This window comes from Miniopterus natalensis, chromosome 11, assembly GCF_054644295.1.
Source record: "Miniopterus natalensis isolate mMinNat1 chromosome 11, mMinNat1.hap1, whole genome shotgun sequence".
Taxonomy (NCBI): Eukaryota; Metazoa; Chordata; class Mammalia; order Chiroptera; family Miniopteridae; genus Miniopterus; species Miniopterus natalensis.
The window spans coordinates 20,452,505-20,475,687 of NC_142091.1; the positions used below are offsets into that span (position 1 = coordinate 20,452,505).

General features: G+C 39.2%; 1 protein-coding gene across 2 annotated transcripts in view; it reads right to left on the reverse strand.

The window, feature by feature from the left end:
* ARHGAP42 (Rho GTPase activating protein 42) overlaps positions 1-23,183 on the reverse strand; it is a 226,419-nt gene that overhangs the window by 57,146 nt on the left and 146,090 nt on the right. For both annotated transcript variants that reach the window (XM_016206762.2, XM_016206763.2), the window contains exons 5-6: positions 8,281-8,382; positions 1,182-1,292 (exon numbers count right to left, since the gene is read on the reverse strand). In XM_016206762.2, the coding sequence (XP_016062248.2) occupies positions 1,182-1,292; positions 8,281-8,382 (213 nt within the window). The remainder of the gene's footprint in view (positions 1-1,181; positions 1,293-8,280; positions 8,383-23,183) is intronic.

Consider the following 23,183-nt stretch of genomic DNA (forward strand, 5'->3'; position numbering starts at 1 on the left):
GGGAGTCGGGTGGCTCCCGCTGAAGGGGGCAGTGAGGCGGAGGTGCTGAGCCAGGCAAGGGCCGAAGACCCTGCCCGGCCTCCGCTGTGTCTCAGTTTCCATCATCTTTAGGGAATCACAGAAGGGACTCCATCAGGAAATAAATTTTGGCAAAAATATTATAAAATGTGTTTTTCTTTCCCTTTACCATCATCACTTCCACCAAAATAGGAAGAGGGTATTTTCTTATTATAAATAGATTTTTTACAAACTAATATAGGCAGAAAAGTACGGCTTAAATTACATATCTGATTACTTACATATTTCACTATCAGCATCCTCCCATCTCACGGGACTGAGCACCATATTCTAGCAGAAGACTCTTTTGACCACAGAACTTACCTGTATTCAGCACAGGTGATGCCCCGTGAATACGCCTATGTAGCCAATACTGTAACATATCAGGGACTCACTTGGGAAGAAAATGCCAAGAAAATGAAGTAAGCCTATAAAGACCAGCCACCTGTTCTTTTCTGTAATGCGGTTTACACTGGGGAATCCATTACTTTTTACACCGAGTTAGGAAAATAAATGACTTCATTGGAAAGTCAGACAGGTCCCAGCCTTGCAAGGAAGTGGGGTGGAACAAAGGGAGAAATGCAGCCTCGTTCCCTCGCTTCCCCTGAAGCTTTGGGAAATGGGTCACTTTCGTGGTGACGTGTGCTTGCTTAGGTATGTGTCATATACACCCTTTTATTTTTAATTTTTCAAATCAGTAGCGTATTTTTAGAGTAGTTTCAGATTTACAGAAAAATGGAGTAGAAATTAGAGTTCCCAGATACTCCCTTAGCCCCACCCACACGCAGGTTTCCCTGTTATTGCCCTCCTGTGTTAGTGAGGAACATGTTACAAATGATAATCCAGCACCGATACATCATTATTCACGGAAGTCCGCAGTTTACATTAGGATTCACTCTGTGTTGTACATTCTATGGGGTTTCACAATGAATGACATGTGTCCAACATAACAGTATCATACACAAGTTTCACTGCCCTAGAAGTGCCCTGTGCTCCACCTATTTGCCCCCCAACTCCTCCCTCCCTTTTTATTTTTAAAAATCATAATTTTCAACAGAAAAACACTTTTTTTCCCCCCATGGGATATACCAGACTCACTATTTTATGGGGAAATTAAAACTTACCGGTTCAACAAACTCAAACTTCTTTTTTTCTTGAACTTCTTGAATTTTAAAGACATATTCTAGTGACGCTTCGTAGAAGTTCTGATGTTCTCGGTCAAGTTGTGTATCTGCCTAAAGAGCATAAAAAGGCAAATCGTGACACAGGGAGTAATAACTGACGGTTCTATGTCAGAGAGGGGCTCAAACCCTGTTCTATTCTGAAATCTTTGTTAAAAATTAAGCCCTGCCAAGAGTTTTAATATAGCAATTATTATTATGTCCCAGGAATACAGAGAATAGCAAAACAGTCCTTGCCCAAAAGAGCTTACAGTATATGGGGTAGGAGGGAAAAAAGACACAGAATAAGCATACAACAGAGGTATATAAATGTATTTGAAAAATCTACGGGATTACAGAAAAAGACACAAGTTCTAGGAGAAAATGGTTATGGTTTCAGTTGAATTTTTTAAAATGTTTTTATTGATTTCAGAGAGAGGAAGAGAGAGAGAGAAACATCAACTGGCTGCTCCTGCACGCCCCCTACCGGGGACTGAGCCAGCAGCCCGGGCATGTGCCCTGACCGGGAATGGAACCTGCAGCCTCCTGGTGCATGGGTCGACGCTCAACCGACTGAGCCACACCAGACAGGCTGAGTTGAATTTTAAAATGAACAACCGGCAGTGAGTTGTCAAAGATTAAAAAAAAAAGAGTTACTCCCATAAAAAAGCAAAGAGGCATGAAAGAGTTTGTCAAAAGAGTAAATAAGTGGAGGGAAGGAGGGAGAAGTCAGGTCAACATCACACTGTAAAAGATCTTGAGCACTGCATAGCAAATTTGGATTTTTTCCTGCAGAAGAATTATCTCGGAATATCAACCAGCGAGCCACATCATTAGGCAATGCCCTAGAAAGATAATACTGGCAGCAGAGCCAAAAAATGTCCACGGTTCTAACCTAATGATTTCATGCTCCATCAATGCTATGCGCATTTATTCCACACGACCACAGGAAGATTCTATTGATAAAGTGTGGGAAAAGTGCTAGTGAGATAATTTCATTTTCTTTTTGACATTGCCTCTCTCCCCTCTTCTGTGCCCACTACCATGCTCGGATGCCCTCTTTTAAACAGATTTCAATTTAACAGAGAGGCGTGCGCTGGCCGGTGTGGCTCAGTTGGTTGGAGTGTCGTCACGTGTACAGGAAGGCCATGGGTTCGATTCCCAGTCAGGCCACATATCTAGGTTTTAGATTCAATCCCTGGTCAGGGCACATACAGGAGGCAAGTGATTGACGTATTTCTCTCACACTGATCTCTCTCTCTTTCTCTCTCTCTCCCCGCTCTCTTTCCCCCTCTCTAAAAAAAATTAATTCAAAAAACAACAGAGAGGCATGATTTTACTTTTCTTGCCCAGTTACACACTCCTCGCTGCCAGCTAAGATTACTAAAAGAAGATGAAAAAAAAGGGGGGGGGGGCTCTCTGGAATACAGAGTTATCTGCCAACAACAATTTGGGAATAGAATATGGCTGTGAGCCATTTTACAATGATAATTTCACAAACAGAAGCTTGAAAAAAAGATAAAATTAGGGTTTGCTGGCTTGGACATCACAGCATCTTAGAACTGCATTTGAAATGCCTTTAAAAATGATTCTATATACTTACTATGCATTTATTCATGTAATTAAAAATAACCCAATATTACAAGCAACTCAATAGGGGCTTTTTAAAGTTGAGAGTTCCAAGTTTGTAAACTAATACACGAAAAGAACGTATAAATCAGGTAGGAAATGCGAACCAGAAGCTTCCAAGCTCCCAAAGATAATTTCTAAACAAGAGAAAATAATCATGTCAACACAAAGGCAATCAGCATTCTACACAAATCATGCATTTTCTTCCCACTGCTTGCAAGGCTACACTATTTATAGAAGGAATGGTAAGGAGGTATAGTTAGTGGTATGCTAATAAATGTTTAGCAGCTGGCTCTTGAGGGGGGAAGCCGGATTTGCAGAATTGGCTGGTTTCTGTGGTGTAAATATTCCCCAAACAGCCAGTTCCAAACCACAAGCCCACATCAGTGAATGAAGGAGTTAGAAAGAGATGAGAGAGCTTTCTTTCTGAGAGAGAGCTCAGAGATAATATTTTATTCCACAAGTTACTTCTGGTTTTATTTACTTTAAAAGATAACATCATTGATTGTGTTGACTAGAGCATGGGAACAAGCTAAAATGTTGAGCCATTTTTATAACGTACACGATTACTTCTGGTCAACAAAGCTGTGCAGAAAAGAGCACAGCAGGCTATCCACTGAGAGGCCTGCTTACGAGGCGTTTGGTTGCATCTGGGAATGTTGATTTTGGGAGAGTTCCCACCACTCTAATTGATAAGAGCAGTTCACTACGCCAAAACTATTTGTGCAAACAATATGGTTTATTTTGAACACCTGCTTTCCTTCTGGGATTCTGGAATTTGGGCACATGACAAGCAGAAGGTGCCTATGTGACCACCTCTCAGTAAAAACCATGGACATTCAGTCTATAATGAGTTTCTAATAGACATTCCACATTCCACCCACCCTACACCCCCCCCCCCAATAACTTATTGGGAGAATTAGTTGCGTACTGTGTGTCTTCACTGGGAAAAGACTCTTGGAAGCTTATGCCTTGCTTACCCAAGACTTCACCCTATGCATCCTTTGCTGATTTTTCTTTATACCTTTTCACTACAATAAACCACCAAATCTGGGAGTGTTAAGTGATTTCCTCAGAAACTTATTTGCCATGCCCAATCCCTTCTCATCAATGGGGTGCAGGGACACACAGAAGAATAAAAGAGAAACGATGATTCTTACCATTGCCAGTGATAGATATTTCCCATCACCTCCAATCTGAAAGAATTCACTAGACTAAATCTGCTTTAAATTCCCATCGCCTCTAATCTAGATGAATTCGATATACCAAGCCTGCTTTGAAAAGCCATCTATAACGTACAGTGCTTTAAAAATACAACAGTTTAATTTCTTTTTAGTACAAGATTTTTTTTTCTGAAAGACATTCTTTACTTGCGATGAATCCCATTAGTACTTAAACTCCTATAGTGTGGTTCACGGGCAGGGAGTTGCTTATACACCCACTAGCAAGCGTTGCTGTGTATTTTGTACTGCGTTAAGTAGGATAACCATGTAATTTAGTCCAAACTTTTTAAACTGAAAGGGAGCACCAGTAACAATTATGCCAGAACAACAGGTATAAACTTTTGTTTACATGACAAAGAGGACTGTAAAGTCATCCTAGTAAAAAACCAAGTTAATTACATAAGAAAAGCATATAGTTCTGCAGAAGCCTAAATTATTCCCCTCTAACAATAAGCTATCTCAATTCAAAATAGAGAAAAAAATCCTCATTCCCAGAGGGGAAAAAAAGATTTAAGCTGGACTGAAGAATCGGGAGGTTTAGAGCAGGCGGAAATAAAAGAGTCTGAGTGAGGGAACAGAATCCAGAAAAGTTACGTTTTGGCAGATCAAAAGGTTTTGTCTGAAACAGCCAGAAATGAGAGTTAAGGCAGAAAAGAGAATGGGTACAAACTTCATCCCATCGACACTGCAAAAGCTTGAGGAAGGTGCTGACAAGGTCAAAGCAGAATTTCGAGAAGATTAACGTGAGGGAGGGAGAGAATCAAGATACTGACTCTGGGGTCGCCGGGGCCCGTGAATGCCAGGAGGCCTCTCCCTCAGGAAGGGGGAAGGTGTTCGGGGCATCTGAGTGAGAAACAGAAGCTGACGGACCTGAGAAACAAGGGTGTGGGTGTCAGAAACAAGGGCAAAGAAGTCAAAGGTAATTTTGATAAGAGAAATGCCAGCATGAACAGAATTAAAGAAGTGAGAAGCAGGAGCCAATCTGAGAAAACACTGATGCATGAGATTTGAATGGGCCGCTAAGGAGCGGTTCAGGTCTCGGGCAGCGGGCAGGTGCGATGAAACCATGACCTGAGACGCTCATCAGGATGGTACAGACTTTATGGAAACAGGAGAGGCATCGGGGACGCAAACTTAAGATAAGAACGAAGGTACAAGAGTAGGAACTAAGGGATTCCTTCATCGAGGAGGCAGGGATAAGAGGAACCTGTTCAAAGCGTATTTAGCAATGCGTGCAAACCTAAGAGCTGGGTTTTCAGAAGGATTTCTTTTCTCCTAATTATAAAAATATTATGCATTCACTATATAAGTTTATTTATTACTCATTACCATAACAGAGAAATCTAAAAATAAGAACTGCATTTCCACTGTTAATAATTTGATGTGTGACACACACACACACAGTTACTTTAATCAAACCTGATTAATACTGTGCATACATTCCAGTTTAAACTTTGTTTTTCCACTTAACCTAATGAATATTTCCGAATGTCTTTAAACAATTGTTCCCAATAAAATATTTCACAGTCATATCACATTTCATTTTTCATTAAGCTGTATGTGTATATTTACCCCAATCATTCTTTTGTGCCATTTCAGATGTTTCTAAATTTTTGCATTGCAACAGTTACCTTGCATCAACACCACAATTTATTTTTATGCTCATTCCTGACTATTTCTCTTGGGTAAATTCCTGTCAACAGAAATCATTTCAACTATCTTATACATTTCAAATTTGCTGAAATATGTCATCAAATTTACCCCAAGAATGATTGAAAGATTCTGTTTCTACCAGAGAAGCAAAAATGTGCTCAGTTTCCCATATTATCACTAACAGTGGATATCTTTTCATAAATGAAACTAACATTCTTCTGCTATTATTAAACTGCATTGTATTTGAATACATGCGACACTGAAACTTAACAATATTCACTCCGGTTTATATTTCTTCTTTGATGAAATGACCATTCATATTCTTAGCCCACTGCTTCAACTGAAGACTACCTTTATCACGGTGATTTGCAAACGCATCTTGTGTATAAGTAATGGTAACCCTATGTCATATGCTCTATAAATTCCCTGACACTTTGCCTTTTTATTTGACTTAATGTCTTATGAAACAGACATTTTTATGCATTCTGATCTTTTCACATTTCCTTTATGATCTCTTCCTCTTATTTTATGTTTCAAAATTACCCATTCACATATTAAATATAACTTCTTTTCATGTACTGTAAAGTCTATAATTTTGACAAGTCAATTTCCAATTCTGTTTATTCCAGTGATCCATCTGATGATGGTCTTGGAGCTTTATCAACACAAGCTGAACCCTGGTTCAGTCCTGGAAATGGGCAGCCACTGATTTTCCATGATCAAAATGAACAAGGAGTCAGATGAGAAGGCACAGAGTGGGTTTTTCTGAGAGCAATGTAATAAGTCTGGTGCTGACAAAAGGACAAGAGATGCTCTAGAAAGGAACAGATGACTTTTAGTGCCATGTTACAAAACTAAATACACGTGTGAAGTCTCCCTATAAGAGACTTGATTACTGGAAGTGTCGAGAAAAAAAAACCCAAGCCACATTTCTCCTTGACTACATTATGTGCTCTGAGTTGCTGCTATGACACAACTGTGTTGTGTTGTGGGGCTGTGCCTCCTGGAAAAGAAATACGTGCATGTGTGTGGGTGCATGTGTGGAGTGGGGCAAGTGGAGGTTGTTGTTAACCATGTTACAGGTCTTCCCAGCCTCCAACTAAATAGAGAACCAGAATGGATATTTTATTCTACCACAGCCTAAAGGGCTGAGGGCCACTAACAAGCAAAGTATTAAATGTTGAGCTAGGTTGTCAGGGAAAATTAAAGCATAGCCTCTAGAGGACATTAAATTGGAATCAAGTTAGCACTTGCTTGATGATTTAAGCAATATCCTGTAAAAGAGTGGCCTTACATATTCACAAGAACCTGGTGAACCTATAACCCTTTGGAGACGCTAAAAACCATCCTTGATTTCGAGGCAATTTTTAAAATGGCACCTGGCCACGGCACTTGGCACAGCATATGGTGTACGGGTGGTAATTACAGAAGCGTTTCTACACATTACTTCACCTAAATACTGCAGTCTTTCTTGGGTTTATTCTAGTGCAATGTTTAGAGAAATGTGAGCACTGAAAAAATTTGAAACAGATGAATATAATATTAAATTTGTATGGAAGTACAAAAAAATCCCAGTCAAAGCAATCTTGAGAAAGACCAAAACTGAAGGTATCATGTTCCCAATTTTCAAATTATATTACAAAGCTATAGTATATAAAACAGTATGGTATTGTCATAAAAACAGACAAACAGACCAATGGAACAGAACAGACATCCCAGAAACAAACCCATGCATAAGTGGTCAATAAATTTATGAAAAAGGAGCCAAGAATATACACTGTGGAAAGAACAATCTCATCAATGAATAGTGTTGGGAAAGTTGGACAGCCAGATGCAAAAGAGTGAAACTCAACCACTATCTTATACCATATCAAAAATTAACTCAAATAAATTAAAGACTTGAACATAAGACCTGGAACCATAAAATGCCTAGAAGAAAATGTAGGTGATAAGCTTCTTGACATAGGTCTTGGTTGATTTTTTGAATCTCAAACCAAAACCAAAAACAGCAAAAGCAAGATTTTACCAATTCTAGTTAAAACAACTACCAATGAAAAGGACAGGTATTTCAGAAAGAAAGAAGGATTGGACTGCTCATATGCATACATGTTAGTAAAATATTTCTGTTGCCTTGTTCTTTAATAAAATCGATATAAAATAATGGATATTTTAAAATGTGTAATTGCAAATCTTTTTTTCCCCTAATGCAGAGGCAATGCCTTAAAAACATTTTCAACTTAACATAAAAGCTATAACATGAATTTGGTAGGTCCTGCCATTTAAAATATGCCCAACAGAAGAAAATGAAAAAGTTTTGTTTCATTCTTTCTCACTGTTGAAGGAAATACTAATCTGTCATTTGGAACTGTTAGTATTAAATGTCATAAGGGATGTAAAATGTTCAGTACAGTGCCCGTCCATTGTAAATACCCAGTTAACTTAACTATTCTTTTTTTTTCTTATTAAAGAGTAGCAGATTCTGAGATGCTTCTACCTTTGGAAATTTGGACTTCACATGACTTAATGCTAATGCCCTTTTTTCAATCGGAAAAGCTTACCTCTTGTAAATGAGACTCTTTTTTCTTTGCAGACAAATTTAAGTGTTTGTCAAGAATGGAATAGTATTTTTCACTCTCCTTGTCGAACTTCTTCTTTCCATCCTGGGGATGACAATAACAACAAAACATTCAATTAGAGCCTCAAGAAAACCTTGATGTTCACCATTCTCATCAAACACCAAATAAAAGAAGATTCAGTGAATTCTATGAGCAAAACTGTACGGAGCAGAAAGAAGAACATGAAACGCAAGTCATCTGAACACATATTTCCTCAAAGAAGCTCATGGAACTATCTCCCAGGCAGGGGGCCTGGCTAGCTACAGTGGAATTCCTTTGAGCACTTTACGACTGCTTCTCAGTGAGATGCTGATCTACTATCTAAACCAGGAGAAAATGCCTCTGATAGGCTCTTTGGTGATTCAGATGAGAATCCCTGGCAGAGTCTTTTCAAGAAATCATTATTTCCCAGCCACAAAAAGACACTTGACACTTCAAATGCCTCATTCTTGACAGGGAGGAAAACAGACTTTTAAAAGCCTAAAATCAGCCCTAGACAGTTTGGCTCAGAGGTTACAACATTGGCCCTGGGTTCGATTCCAGCCAAGGGCATGTACCTCGGGTATAGGCTTGATCCCCAGCCCTGGTTGAGGACCATGCAGGAGGCAACCAATCAATGTGTCTCTCTCACATTGATGTTTCTCTCTCTCTCTCTGAAAAGCATTGGAAAAAATACTTTCGGGTAAAGATTTAAAAAAAACCTTAAAATCAGTTTAAAGTCAAATCAAAAGGATTAGCAACATATGTATCATAGATTCGACATAACTAATAACTAACCTTCGCTTACTCCTAAAATGATGTTTTTGTTTTGAAGGGGTAGCTGTAACCAGGATGGCCTTTTGTGCTTCTAGAAATGCAAATGCAATACAATCCTAAAAGGAACAGGACGTGCCTGTGCCTATAATCTTCTACAACCTTAAATATGTAGGTTTCTTCCACTTATGAGTCCATATGAAATGAGTACTAGGTAACCACACTCTCAAATTTCACTGGCCAAAGTAGTACTATGCTTTGCTTTTATTTCAGTGTTACTGGAAGGACACTCTCTGAACCACTTTAATCAGAGTCAAGTATTTTTAAGCCTATTTAATATGCAGACTCCTATTTCTCCCATCCCAAGATTCATGCTTCCTTATTTAACAAGCTTTACTATGATGTACACCTTAAACTAATACAAACTTATATGTTAACTGCAACTGAAAAATAAATTTAAAAAACAATCTCCATGATTGTCATGCATAATGTTTTGCCTCATTATTTGCATACATAAGTATTTGGAAGAGGTTAATTAAAATGATGGATGGATGGATGGATGGATGGATGGATGGATGGATGGATGGATGGATGGGGCACGGAAGGGAAGAAGGGAGAAAAAGACAGGCAGAAATCTGGCCTATCTTTGCCACTATTCTGAGGTTGTCAGAACCAGGTTAATACATCCAGGTAATTCTATCTTGATGACACTGAACTTTTTATATCTCAATTATATTTCCAGGAATTCAGCATGATCTAGTTCCACATAAGGAATTTTTGAAAGTTAATTGGTACAATTGCACTGAATGGAAAGAGCAAGTAGGGTTTTGCTATAAAAATTCAAATACTTTTAGACCATTTAAGAAGTGCTGAGACATTTGTACTTTACCGCATTATACCTGTAAATGGGGGGGGGGGGGGGGTGTCAAAGTCCTCAAAGGCTTTTTATTACCTAAGGAGAAAATGTGGTCCTACTAGGAGAAACACAATTGCAAAATAAATCCAAACAAGGTATGTTGAGAAACTCAAAAACAAAATGAGCTGACCCAAAAGGAAGCAAGGAAGCCCAAGGTTTGGGATGGGGGGAGCTTGTCCTCTCCATTGATGGACAGATACCTGGGTTGAACATTCCATCTTTTGCTCAATGATGTTACTCCTAACATGGCATTTTATGCTCACAACTCACCTGCCAAATCTACCTCTCCAAGAGTCTCTCTCACTAGCTCCTTTTCAGCTTCTTTTCTTCTCTTTTTTTCTCCAGGCCACTTCCCCTTAGACAGAAATGCTCATTTCTTCCAATTTTAACATATTCAAGTTATATCTACTTTTGGCATCCAGCTCAAATAGGAACCATTCACAAGTCCACTCCCACCAACTTACAGTGTTCATGTTCTATACTGTAGCAGAGAAATTTATGTATCCTTCCTTGAAACTAAACTATCCTCCTTAAAACTAAATATCTCAGAGTGTTCAATAAATATTTCATGAAAAAATGAAATTCTTCCTCTTATAACATTGGCCACCATAGGCCCTTATTGATATTCCATTTATTCAAAAAGCCAAAAGCCATGTTACAAGGGACAATTCTGCACACATGGCCTTAACTCAAACCCAACGGTACATACTCATTTGGGGGCAACCAGCTGCACCATGGTATAGTACATAAAACTGATTCACTTCCATCTTACAATGGGGGCTTAACATTTCTCACTGTGTACAGAAGAAGAAACTGGTCACAGGAGAAGAGAACACAGCTGTGGGGACCACACTTGCATCTTTGTTTTCAGTCAGTGTTTGATGGCATTTTTGGAAATGTTAATTCAGGGCCAACACATCAGCATTCCTGGCAATACAAAAATTATTCCCAGAAGCACTTCCTGGACTCTTATTTCAAACCCTGGCCCTTCACACCATCGGGCCAACAAAAAAGATCTACTCAAAGGTTCCAATAATGTAGACAACAAAAACACTCAGCTCTAGCATAAAATTAAAGAGCTGAGCTTGCAGAGTAGGCCACATGAAAGACACCCATAATCCAGGGAAGCCTGTTCCTAAAAACAAAGCACGCTTCTTGCAACTCACACCTCCCCTAAAAAGTCATGATTTACTGCTCCTGGAAGCCAAGCCTATTCGGACTTAGTCACCTAACACCACACAGCTACCTCTTGTCTCTGTTTACTTGTTGTGGATATTAAGCTAAGAATTTTCTGAAACCAGTGCTGCAGAGGGAAGGGAAAAATAACCCATAAATCTTTACTAAATGCTGTACATGACCACTGTCTTATTTTATTTTTTTATTGATCTTAGAGAGAGAGAGAAACATCAATGTGAGAGAGTAACATCAATCAGCAATCAGTTGCCTCCCACACGTGCCCCGACCGGGGATCTAACCCACACCGACAGAAATGCCCTGACCCGTCACCTTTCAGTGTACAGGACAATGCTCCAGCTCACTGAGCCACACCTTCCAGGCCCGAGCGCTGTCTTCTTATTGTCATGGCATGATTCATAAAATGCTACATTATAATGGTACATTATCTGTAAATTCACAACGAATACATTTGAACTAGGTGATCATTAAAAATGAAGACATATATATGTATGTGTGATAAGTGTGTATATGATAAAATATTTAAATATAGATAATCAAAAATAGCAAATTAGTCCCCAAGCCTAATTAGAGTTGGAAAAAGTGTAAGATAAATTGTGCATCTACAATCTGTTTTCCAAACTACACTGCATTTATTCTGAGCAAGTGATCATACTATCCTGGGTTTCTCAGCTTAGCAACTGTGGTGACACCACACCTTCATTTACACACTGACGTGAGGAATGGGAGGAAATCCAGCACGAATTCCAAGTGTCAATTTTCCTCTTAAAGTCATTGTATAACAAAAAATGTCAAATAGTTATAACAATAGCTGTATCATGCAGATAAAAATGCTAATTTATACACAATTGTTAAAAAAAGACCAAACCAATGCCTTCCAGTGACCACAAGAGGGTACCAAAGATAAAGAATAGACTCAAACACGACATTTAGAAAATCACAAATAGAAATTCTCCAAGTGTTACCGAATTGCATTTTTTTCTATAAAATACTACAAAATTTTGCTTAAACAACTGCCTTAGCAACTCTTATTTTAATGTTACCATGATATATAAATTTTTAAAATAAAGGAAGTAAAAAATATTTTCTGTATTTCTCTTAAATAACGGAGCACATATTTAGGATTTATGCATCAGAGTTTTAAGACAATCCCAATATTACGACAGCCACACAGGGTACTGTGAAATTTCCTATGCAAATACGTCATCATGTTAGTGTAATAACCATTAGCTAAATAAGCACTACGTGTATATTTTGAAAAATCCTTCAAGAGACTGTATAGTAGTAGAAAAAGTAACATGAAGAGTAATAAATACCAACAGCTAAATTTCTATTTCAAATACATGTGGAATTTTTGTAAATTGGCACGGCAGTGGACATTGAAAGGACAGGATATAGTCCTGACTCTGCCAATCCTGTCTAGACTTCTTCCTCTTCTGGTGGTGGGATTCACCCGCTGCCTGGAGTGGCAGCCCAGGGTGACATCACCTTCTCTGAGCCTCTGAAGGGCCAGATGCTAGGGTATTCCAACCACATACTGTGTGTAGGAGTTTCCTGAGGCCCAAGAGATTGCTGATATCCAGAAACCCAAGTTGAGAATCTAAGTATAGCTTACACAGCAATGTCCCCCTCTGGGTGACTGCATCCAACCATTCCCAGTCACCCCAACCCATTCTCTACCAAGTCCCTCCTCCTCAATCTGCTGAAATATAGATGTTCCAAAAGGGCTCCTTCCAGGCTCAGTTGCACCAGCATAATTCACCACACCTCTCCCATTCCCAATGACCTCACCACTACCATGACCAGGTGATCAGATTCATAAGAACCAAAGGTTTCATATTTGTCTTTATAAGGATCTTCTACAAACTACACAGACAGAAAAACAAAGACAAATATATTTGTGAAGGATATGAAGAAATAACACACCAAGGAGGAAAGCCAAAGGGTAACAAGCATATGAAGAGTTTTTCAAGCTCGTAAGTAGTAAGAGAAAAGCAAATTAAAATATTATGATATCACATCATATCTATCAGATGCTGGCAAGAGTTAGAAAGTTGAATGACACTACATATTGAGTGCAAGTGGAGATACAAGAACCCTTAGGTACTATTGGTGGGACTGTAGCGGGTGTGGCCTTTCTAAAGAGAGATGTTACACTACTAAGTAGCAAAATGTGTGCCCTAAGAACCAGCTTCTGTGTGTACATTCCAAAAAGATTTTTAAGGAAGAGTCCATAAGGAAACAGGAATGAGGCTATGCATCTGTGGGAACAAGACAGCCAGGGTGTTCATTAGTGACACAGGATGAATCAGATATGCTCTATGGAGTGCTAGACAGAAGTTAGAAGAAAATATTACAAGTGGATGGATCTTAAGACACAACTATGAGGGAAAAACCAAAAAGGAAATTATTTATGTAAGTTAAAAAGCCATGCATACAAAATGATACCCATTTTACAAGGATATAAAACAAAAATATAGACATTAAACTCAGAAGAATGTGAGAAAAATGTGAATGAGGTATGAGTACATGAATGAAACACAAGAGAGGGTTATGAACTAAAAAAAGATTTTAAAAGATAAGACAATTAGGAGATTTTAACCAGAAAGCCCAACACCTGACTAAAAGAACTAACAGAACTAAGTACAGGAGTTACCTTAAAAATACATGAGAATTTCCAGAACTGATTAAAAAAAAAAGTTCCCATATTAAAATGGCACAATATGTGCAAAGCACAATAAACGAGAAAATACCCAAAAGATATAAAATATTACCAAACCATGGATAAAAACGAAAATCTAAAGGCAGAGGTCAAATAAAAATCATCGGAAATCAGAACAGGAATGAATCTACAACGAATTCACCGGAAGTTATAAACAAAGGTGCAGGGACTTCTCTCTGCCGGGGAATAATTACTTCCAACCTCAGTTTCCACGGCTAGTCAGACTGTCAATCTGCATCGAGGGTGGAATGAAAATATTTACCAACACAGAGGGTCTCAAAAGTTCTATCAGCTATGTATCATTTCTCAGGAAGATAATGGGGGAGGTGGTCCACTAAAGTGAAGACATAAACCAAAAAAGTAAGACACGGGATCTAGGAAAACGTCGTTCAAAGAGGCAAAGGGAACTCCCAGGATATTCTGACCACATACTGTGTAACATAAACTTCCATGAAAACAGATGGACTAATAGGCCTGTGAACTTTAAAGCGACCAGTTCAGACGAGAGTTCCAGGAAGAATGTCTCTAAAAAAATAAAAATAAAATGGAGATGTCTAATGTGTTTGAACATACTGAGATGTGTTTGCAATTACATCCTTGTATTGGGGAACAGAGAATTTTATGCAAACTTTAAAAGTAAGGCAGATATTAACTCTAGGAAATACAAACATGCAAGAAAGAAAATGTAATCACAGAACCTAGCATGGCTCACATATGAACAATAATTACATTATGTGAACACTGGCCACTGATTTTCAAAAATGTGACTTAACAGTATATTGGGAGGATGGCAGGAGGGGGAATATTTACAAAGTGGTGCTGGTTGTGGTATGGTAAGGGTGCTAAATATTCAGGTTCTATAGTAGGTAAGTTAACTTAGTATTGCCTAAAACTCTTCTGAAGAAAGAAAAAGGAGAGTGGGCTTATTACTTAGCAAAAAGGAGGAACATTTCTAACAGCTTCAAGAATTACAAGTGGTTGCTGTCGGTGAGCAGGACTTTGTAGGAGAAAGAAGGAGTATAGGGGGCTGATTTATTTTATAATTTTTAAAAATGATATGTCTTCAATAAAAATTAAATTCCGTCAAAAATGGGAGAGGAAAATAGAAATTAAAGAGATGAGCTATGTATGAAGAAAAGAAGAAATACAAAAGTTGGAAGGATACCAAGGAGAGAAGGGAAATTAGGTTACAAGAAAGGACGTTTTCTAAGGGTATACTGACAGCTTACCCACAAATTAGTTTTTTATGAGTCCTTTCGTTAATTTCAGCCTTTATTAAATGACCATTTCGTGACTAGTGCTGCTGCCTGGGCTAACCAAGGCTGAGCATAAAACTAAAAGAAGGAACCAAACTTTCTTAAGTGGCTACAGGGGATTTTGCATACCAGATCTCTATATACAAACCCAGAAATGGAAAATATTATCCTCATTTTACAAACATGAAAGTATTATCAAACAGAAAAGCTACCTGAGTAAGATCATAGAATTTATCATGGACAAAGTGGAGAGCCAAAATCAATGGCCTAGTTTCAAAGGTCTTGCTATTTGGACAGTAAAATGCAGCCCGAAGAAGTCTGCGCATTAAAACTCCAGCGCTTCATTTTAACTTCCCTCCCCTTCCAAACAAAAGCAGGGAGTGAGGGGTACAGAGGAAATACACAGAAGAGAGGGGACTTCTGGTTTCTGGCTGCCCTGTACTAACAAGAAGTAAAAAGCTGAATAAACTGAAAAATTAACAAAGACCCATCAGAGTAATGAGGTCACAGGGCAAACCACTGCCCCGAAAATTCGAGAGTCAGCCAGGCAGATGCAGAGAATCCTAATTTCCTGGAGCAGAAATCCCCTGGGGAATCTGTGCTGGGGCAGGAAAACCTGAACTGTAATTGGGAAATTGCAGGAGGCTGAGTGTGGATAAGTCTGAGTGATAAAAAACTCCAGGGGGTCTCTCATACACAGCCCCCTAACAATTTTGTTCGTTTTACCTCCAGGAGCTCTACTAGGTTCTCACAGTGAAGATGAAAGAAAAAGCCCCTCCTGCTTCCTGCAGGTGTAGGAGGAAAAGTAACCATTTTGAAAAGTAACTAGACCAGAGCATTTTGTTTTTCTGTCCTCAGAACAAGTGTGGAAATACAAAAGACTGCGTATGACAAAGACTGCTGATGACAACTACTGTATCTCACCCAAAACAGAGGGTGTTTCCCCCCCCCTTAACTCTGAGGGTGAAAGCAATAGCAAGTAAAAATTAATTTTATATATTACATTAAATATAATACTTTTGTCCAAAATTCCTGGAAAACAGCTTGAGGCAAGGCTTGCTGCCGAAGTTTGCTTACAATCCTTGGGGAGTGAGCATGAGTGAAAATGGGCAGACAGACAAGGGAAAAAGGAAAATACAAGTGTTTATTACTGGACTGACCACAGGAGGAGGAAAAACAGCCAGTAGCTCAGACACTATGGCCCATCTCTATTCGGGTCTGACAAAACCAAGGCGCCCCAGGACATGTCACTGGGTAAGCAAGGAGGAAGCACAATTTATCTGCCAACAGTTGGTCAAAATACCCTCCATGGGACAGGAGTGCTTTAGGACTTCAGATTGTCATCTGGCCCCTCCAGCAGTTGCGGGAGAGGGCAGGGCCCAGCTACTGCATCTAGAGTCCAGTGGTGATGGGAGGAGCCTTCGGGCCTATGACCCAGAGCTGCTGTAAACTCCCAATGCAGTTCCCGGAAAAAAACTTACTACTACAGGTTTTCTAAGTTCTAATTTGCAAAATCAGATTGAAGGGTTCCCCAGGACAAAGATGAGAGAGAGAGAGAGAGAGAGAGAGAGAGAGAGAGAGAGAGAGAGAGAGAGAGAGAGAGAGAGAGAGAGAGTGTGTGTGTGTGTGTGTGTCAGAGAGAGAGAGAAAGAGGCATTGATTTTGACTGATTCAACCCAACACAGGAATAGTGCAGAGGCTGAGAAATCCTGAACTAAACTAGAGTTAACCTGGTGCTTCCTACTTAAAAAAGGCTCAAAGTATAAATGATAAATGAATGAATTATACTTAGCCAATTTTGAAAACATTGTCGAACAGTCATACCCATCCCGCTGGGTTTTACACTAGTTGTATTACCTGGGAAATTAACCACTCTGGGCCAAGGTCACCTTATCTGCCCTCTAACATCTGGATTCAATGACTTCAGCTTAAACATTCTGGAAGCAAGTTGAGTACAAAGAAGTAGCCGATTACTTAAAGCGTAAACAAAGTTATTTCTCTGGCACTGCTCTACCTAAGTGTTTCCCAGGCACACCCACCATGAGAGATACCTCAGGCTGATGACCACTGGTGGCGTGGTCCTGACACAACACACCCTGGTAGCGACACCAACAGTTGGGAAGGTGGGGTCATGAGAAACACCTACTCCTGTACTTTCGGCTCCCACTATCTTAGCTGCTCTTTTGCCTTATTTAGCTTGGAGTGTCAGACTCCACTGACAAAACTGAATGCTCAAAGTTTCATATTAACTGAGGATAATTAAGTGCTCAAAGGAAGAAGAGAGAGTGTCAATGGTCACTGGCACTGACAATTGTCATCTTGGCAGTTAAGTGTGGAGGCTGAGTGGCAATGCTGCCACTTGGCTACTTTCAAGTCATATGGCTTAAGCCACAAATTTAGGAACAAATCTTAATTTTCATTCACAAATATACACTTTGGGGGTTAATTTCAGTATTCACTGCTGTTTGTACCAGTTTAAATAGCTCCATATCATTGTTGCTTTGTAATCAAGAAGCCCCTTTGTTGTACCATATAAATGCTGTGAGAATGCTTGTGAAGTGTAGTCTGTGTAGTCTGGAGTCACTATCTTGCCTCTTGTGAATGTTACCATTCCTGCAGATCACTGAAGTCTAGACTATGTTTATAATTATGCCAACTAAGTGAGGGCTGGTCACACCTAACCCCATTAAAATGAATTACCCTGAAAGACTATTTGGCAGGATACATTTAGACATGTCTTCAGCATGTAAGAGAAGTGTGGACGATTGCGAAAATCTTTATTTTCACTGGAATACAACCATTCTAAAACTCAAAATTATTACTCTTAAGCAATGCTTCATTTTTCTTATGTTATCAAAGAATGCCAGAGGAAAAAAAAGTAGACGTTGGTTAGTAAAATGTGGGCCTAAGTTGTAGGCATGGAGTGATTCACTATTTCTCAAGAAACACTTAAAAATATTTTTTTGACAATCTGATCGAGTTTTGAGACTTAAAACAACCAAGTCATGAAAATGAACAATGGAAGGAAGCTAAAATAAAATTTTCCAGCAACTGTGTACACTGCTGAAAAAATAGGGTTATCCTTTACTAGGGAATTTACCAACTAGAATTAGCAAAACTAATTCTTTAAAGCTTAGTTCTGTGGTCACAAAAAATTCAAAATTAACTATTACTAATAATTTGTGTTATTATTTCTTCCACCTAGTAACACACCAATCAATATAAATAAATTTTAGGTATATTGTGATTTTCACAATTAATTTCTTTCAGTTAATTAAACTGAATAGAGTAACCATCTACACTGTTTGTCAACTGTTTGTGATTCTAAGTTTTTCCTCACTTTCATTCTTATGAAAGGCCTTTTGATCATTAACTGTGGTCATTTAAATAACTAAAAGGAAAGTTTTGGCCAAACTTAAATCTATTTTGTATATTATCAACAATACTCTAGAGTTAATTAGAAAATTCATTTTAATGCAAAGGCTAATAATGGGGGTTATCTATTTCTTTTTTACAGTCCAAATTGTCTCTTTTCATATCACCAAGTACAACTTCAATCACAGAATAGGAACATCTGAATAAAATTAATCTACAGTAACAAAGGTGAAATTTAAAACCCTAAGGCTCAACAGCTCTAATTCAACCCCATAAACATACATACACATGCACGCACGCACTGTCTAAATGTTCCTCTAAGAGCCGTGTTGGCTGAATAAGAATTCTGTCATTTCTTATAAAATGATCCCTCAACTTTCCATGGAAATCAGGTTATTTAAATGCTTCTGGCTTTCCGATGAACATATGATAAGCACCAGAAGGGAAATCCATCTGAGGTGAAAGAATTAACTTATTAAGTTCTTTTAGTTGCCTGTAAAACCCAAGTGTGTCACATGGCGACCACCTGTTCTCCATCTCCAGTTGAAGAAATAGCAAAAGGAAATGGACTGAATCTCAGATATTTAGGTTACTCACAGGGAAGAATTTTTAAACTGCTCGGCATACCTGACTATGCTAGTAGACATGAGGTAATAACAGTTAAGGAACATGACCAAGAAAGCTAGGAATCTTTTCTTCTGAGAGCTGGGTCAGAGGGTATATATGGAAAACCGAGAGTAAAATGTGCTTCTGTTTTAAGGGTAGAGAGAAATCAATGGCTAACTTGACAGCGTTTGGGAATTATAGTGACTGACTAGAAACTTGACATTTTAAGACTTTCTAGAAGCATCTATATGGCATTCTTCGTGAATGTCATTTTCTTCTCTGTTTGGTTTTAGACAGATATCCTGTATAATAAGATCCATTTTTAGTTATGGGTATGGCTTCTTTTTATCATACTTTCTAAACACAGGCCTAAAATACCAGATTTTACAGTGTGAACTAGAGATAAGCCTTCAGTACCACTTTTTAGAACTTGCATCTATATAATACAACTAATTAATCAGCAAACACAAAGTTCACAGGCACAGAGCACAGGTTAGCTCAAGCAGCATTTTAGCCAAACTTTTATTTTAAAAACATCAGTCTGCCTCATTAATGGCAGGAAATAAACTAATACTTAAATATAGCAAGTTATATCTGTACTATATAATGTAATAGGTTATATATAACTGTCTTTAGTGATAGTAATATAGTCTAATTCCAAACCCTTATCCCACCACATATCAATGGGGTCCTTAACAGGATGTTTTATTTCTCGGTTTTCTTTATTTGTATAATGAGAATAATAATTGTACTACCTAATGAAGCTAGTAAAAGGAATAAGTGAAGTAATCTCTTGTAAATTACTTACTACAGCACAAAATAAATGCTCAATCCTCATGGAACTTATAAAAAAAATAAAAAACTATTAAATTATTAACAATTAAATATTAAACTTTTGTGAAAGGAAACAAACATAACTTTGAAAAGACCAGTGTCTGAAACAACTTGGGGAGGTCAAACGCAAAGAGTCAGGTGCTGCCCTGGGCGGTGTGGCTCAGTTGGTTGAGCGCTGTCCCGAGCACCAAGAGGCCGTCGGTTAGATTCCCCGTCAGGGCCCATGCCTGGGTTGCAGGCACAATCCCCAGTAGGGGGTGTGCAGGAGGCGGCTGATCCATTTCTCTCTCATGGGCGTTTCCCCCTCTCTCCCTCCCCCTTCTTTTCTCTCTAAAAATCAATTTTAAAAAAAAAATCAGCTGAGTAAGTTTTAGCCTATGAAGGGACATCGATGGAGGCAGAAACACTGGCCTTCAAAAGATGTGGCTATACCCTGGCCAGTGTGGCGCAGTGGTTAGTGTCTGCCCACAGACCGAAGGGTAAGCAGGTTGGATTCCCAGTCAAAGGCATGTACCTGGGTTGCAGGTTCTTCCCCCACCCCGGCAGGAAGCAACCAATTGACGTGTCTCTCTCACATCAGTGTTTCTCTCTCTCTCTCCCCTCTCTTCCCTCTTTCCCTTCCACTCACTCTAAAAATCAATGGAAAAAATATCCTTGGGTGAAGATTAACCAAAAGAGAAAAAAAATGTGCCTGCCTAAGAGAAATCTGCCCTGATTCCCCAGGATTGCCATCATCTGGATGCTGGCTCCGTTCCTTAGGGCTTGTAAGTCAGCCTTTGACGGTCCCCTGGATTTTGTTCCATTTCTGTGTATTTGCTCCTTGACATCCCATTCCTTTCTTGACCTGACTTCTGACAGAGAACACCACAACTTTAGCCTGGTCAAATCATAAAGAGCTGGCCTTGACTATCTGCCACTGGACCCGGATCCAAGAAAATGGGCTCTGGAGAATGGTTAGGACAGGGGCAGGTGGACAGGGAGCGCCAAGAGTGAAGTCACGTAAGTAGGAGCAGCAGCCGAGGCGTGGGACTGCACCGGGCGACATGCGGCCGGAGAAGAAGAGCACGCTGAGCTGGCAGGGCCGCTCTGACTGCCAGGGGAAGCGCGGTTCCATGTCCCAGCAGCTCTAGGCCGCTGGACAGAGAGCACTGGATGAAATCGGAAAACCAGGCTGTAGCCCAGACCCCTTATTAAATGTGCTAATTAAATGAGGGCCAACCTCTTTGCTGTCCATTTTCCTCATTTGTAACCATGCTACCCAACACAGTCAACCAGCTCAGTGATTTCTTAAATGTTCACTAAACACTTACTATGCCCTCTAGTTGTGCTAGTTAAGAGATGGTTTTTGTTGCAAAGGTCTTATCATGAGAGCAGAGAATACAGCACGTAAGTATCCACGATGCTAAGTAGAAATTAGTAAATGCCAGAAGAAAAAGTTCAATAAAGTGCTTTGGAACTCAGGATGAACTTGCCTTCTGCTGTGGTGAGACTGGAAGTCTTATTAGAAAAAAGCAAAAAGAGAAACATTTAAAAACACCACACCCAACAGACTCTAATACAATATACCAGTAAGGTGCTGCTGAAGCCACCGCCGCGGTGTGGCGCCCATTACACTGCTCTCTTACCAGCACCTGCCCACACCCCGGGGAGACGTGCTCTTGCGTCACCTACACTGTGACACATTCCTCAAGAACTACACTGAATCCTCTTCATCTATACATATAAAGTAATTGATACGGAATCAATGACTTTTATGATTCTGGAAGGTAAGTGACCCGGAGTAAGTTATTATTTTAGGCTTCTTTTATGATAAAAACAGGAAATTGGTTACTTTTGGTCAACAGAACCATTTTAAATGCCATGATATGGGTGCTAATTTACTTATTTCTACATGAACTTAGTATATTTTAGTAACTAACCAAAGAATTTTAGAGCTGAAAGGAAAAAGAGCATACACAAATGCGCTGATACACACACGTCTTCACACACATCCCTGCACCCCCCCTTTGGTTTTAAGTCAATTATTTCATTCTTCCATGTAACACTCTACAAAACCACGCTTTCCTCTAAAATACAAGTCTAAATTCTCATTTTGAAGGCACTTTACCAATTATCATTTACTCATAGGCAGTTTGGGGCCTGAGGCTATATGTCAAGTTCGATTATGGGAAAGCATTTTAAAAAGAAAGGCTAATTTTCATGGCAGTCAAGCTCTAAAGGATGCTTGAGGCATTAAACTCATGGCTACATGTACCTTCTTATCTGAAATGCTTGCATGTCTCATTGTATTTACCCTTTTCACTGTGAGAAAGGTTCTACTACTCTGAAAATAGCCTTTAAAAAGTACAATTTTTTGTGTTGTTAATCCTCACCTGAGGGTATTTTTTTCCATTGATTTTTAGAGAGGGTAGAAAGGAGGGAGGGAGAGAGGGAGGGAAGGAGGGATTGGGGGGGAGGGGGGAGAGAGAGAGAGAGAGACATCGATGTGAGAGAGACACATTAATTGGTTGCCTCCTGCACCTGCCCCAACTGGGGCCAGGGGTTGAGCCTACAAGCCAGGTACATGCCCTTGACTGGGAATCGAACCCTCGACCTTCCAGTGAGTGGGGCTGACTACTAAGTGGAGGGTTCGCAAGGGCTTTACATGTCAGACAGGTAGTTGGACTACAGGGTAATGACCCCCAGGTCTCCTAATCGCTAGTTAGTGCTTTCCTTTTAAATGATCCAATTTAACACAGCACAGAAAGAGATCACTTTCATTTTAAGTCAAGGACAGTCAACATAAAGTCTAAGCCTAATTCAGTGTTCTGCTCACTAATTTTATTTCTTCTCAAAGAAGTTAAACCATCACTGCAATCTTGCAAATACTGACAAGTCCCATTGTTATTTTGGCTTCAGGTGAGTTATCTAGTAAAGAGACATACTGATGAAAAGTCACTTCTTATGGTGAAATTTCACATATAATTATTGCAGTAATATGTAACCTCCAAACAGTAACATGGATTTCATTGTGCTAAGTAAAATTAGTCCAGATACAGAAGGGAATTCTTTGTGATTATCATTTAAAATAAGGAATAAAGAGCTACTTCCAGAAGTCCTCTGATAATTTCTAAACCGAGGATTAGATCTTTCTAAATAATGAAAAATTAAGCAATCAGAGAACCCTAGAGTTTAAGGAAAACTAAGAGGT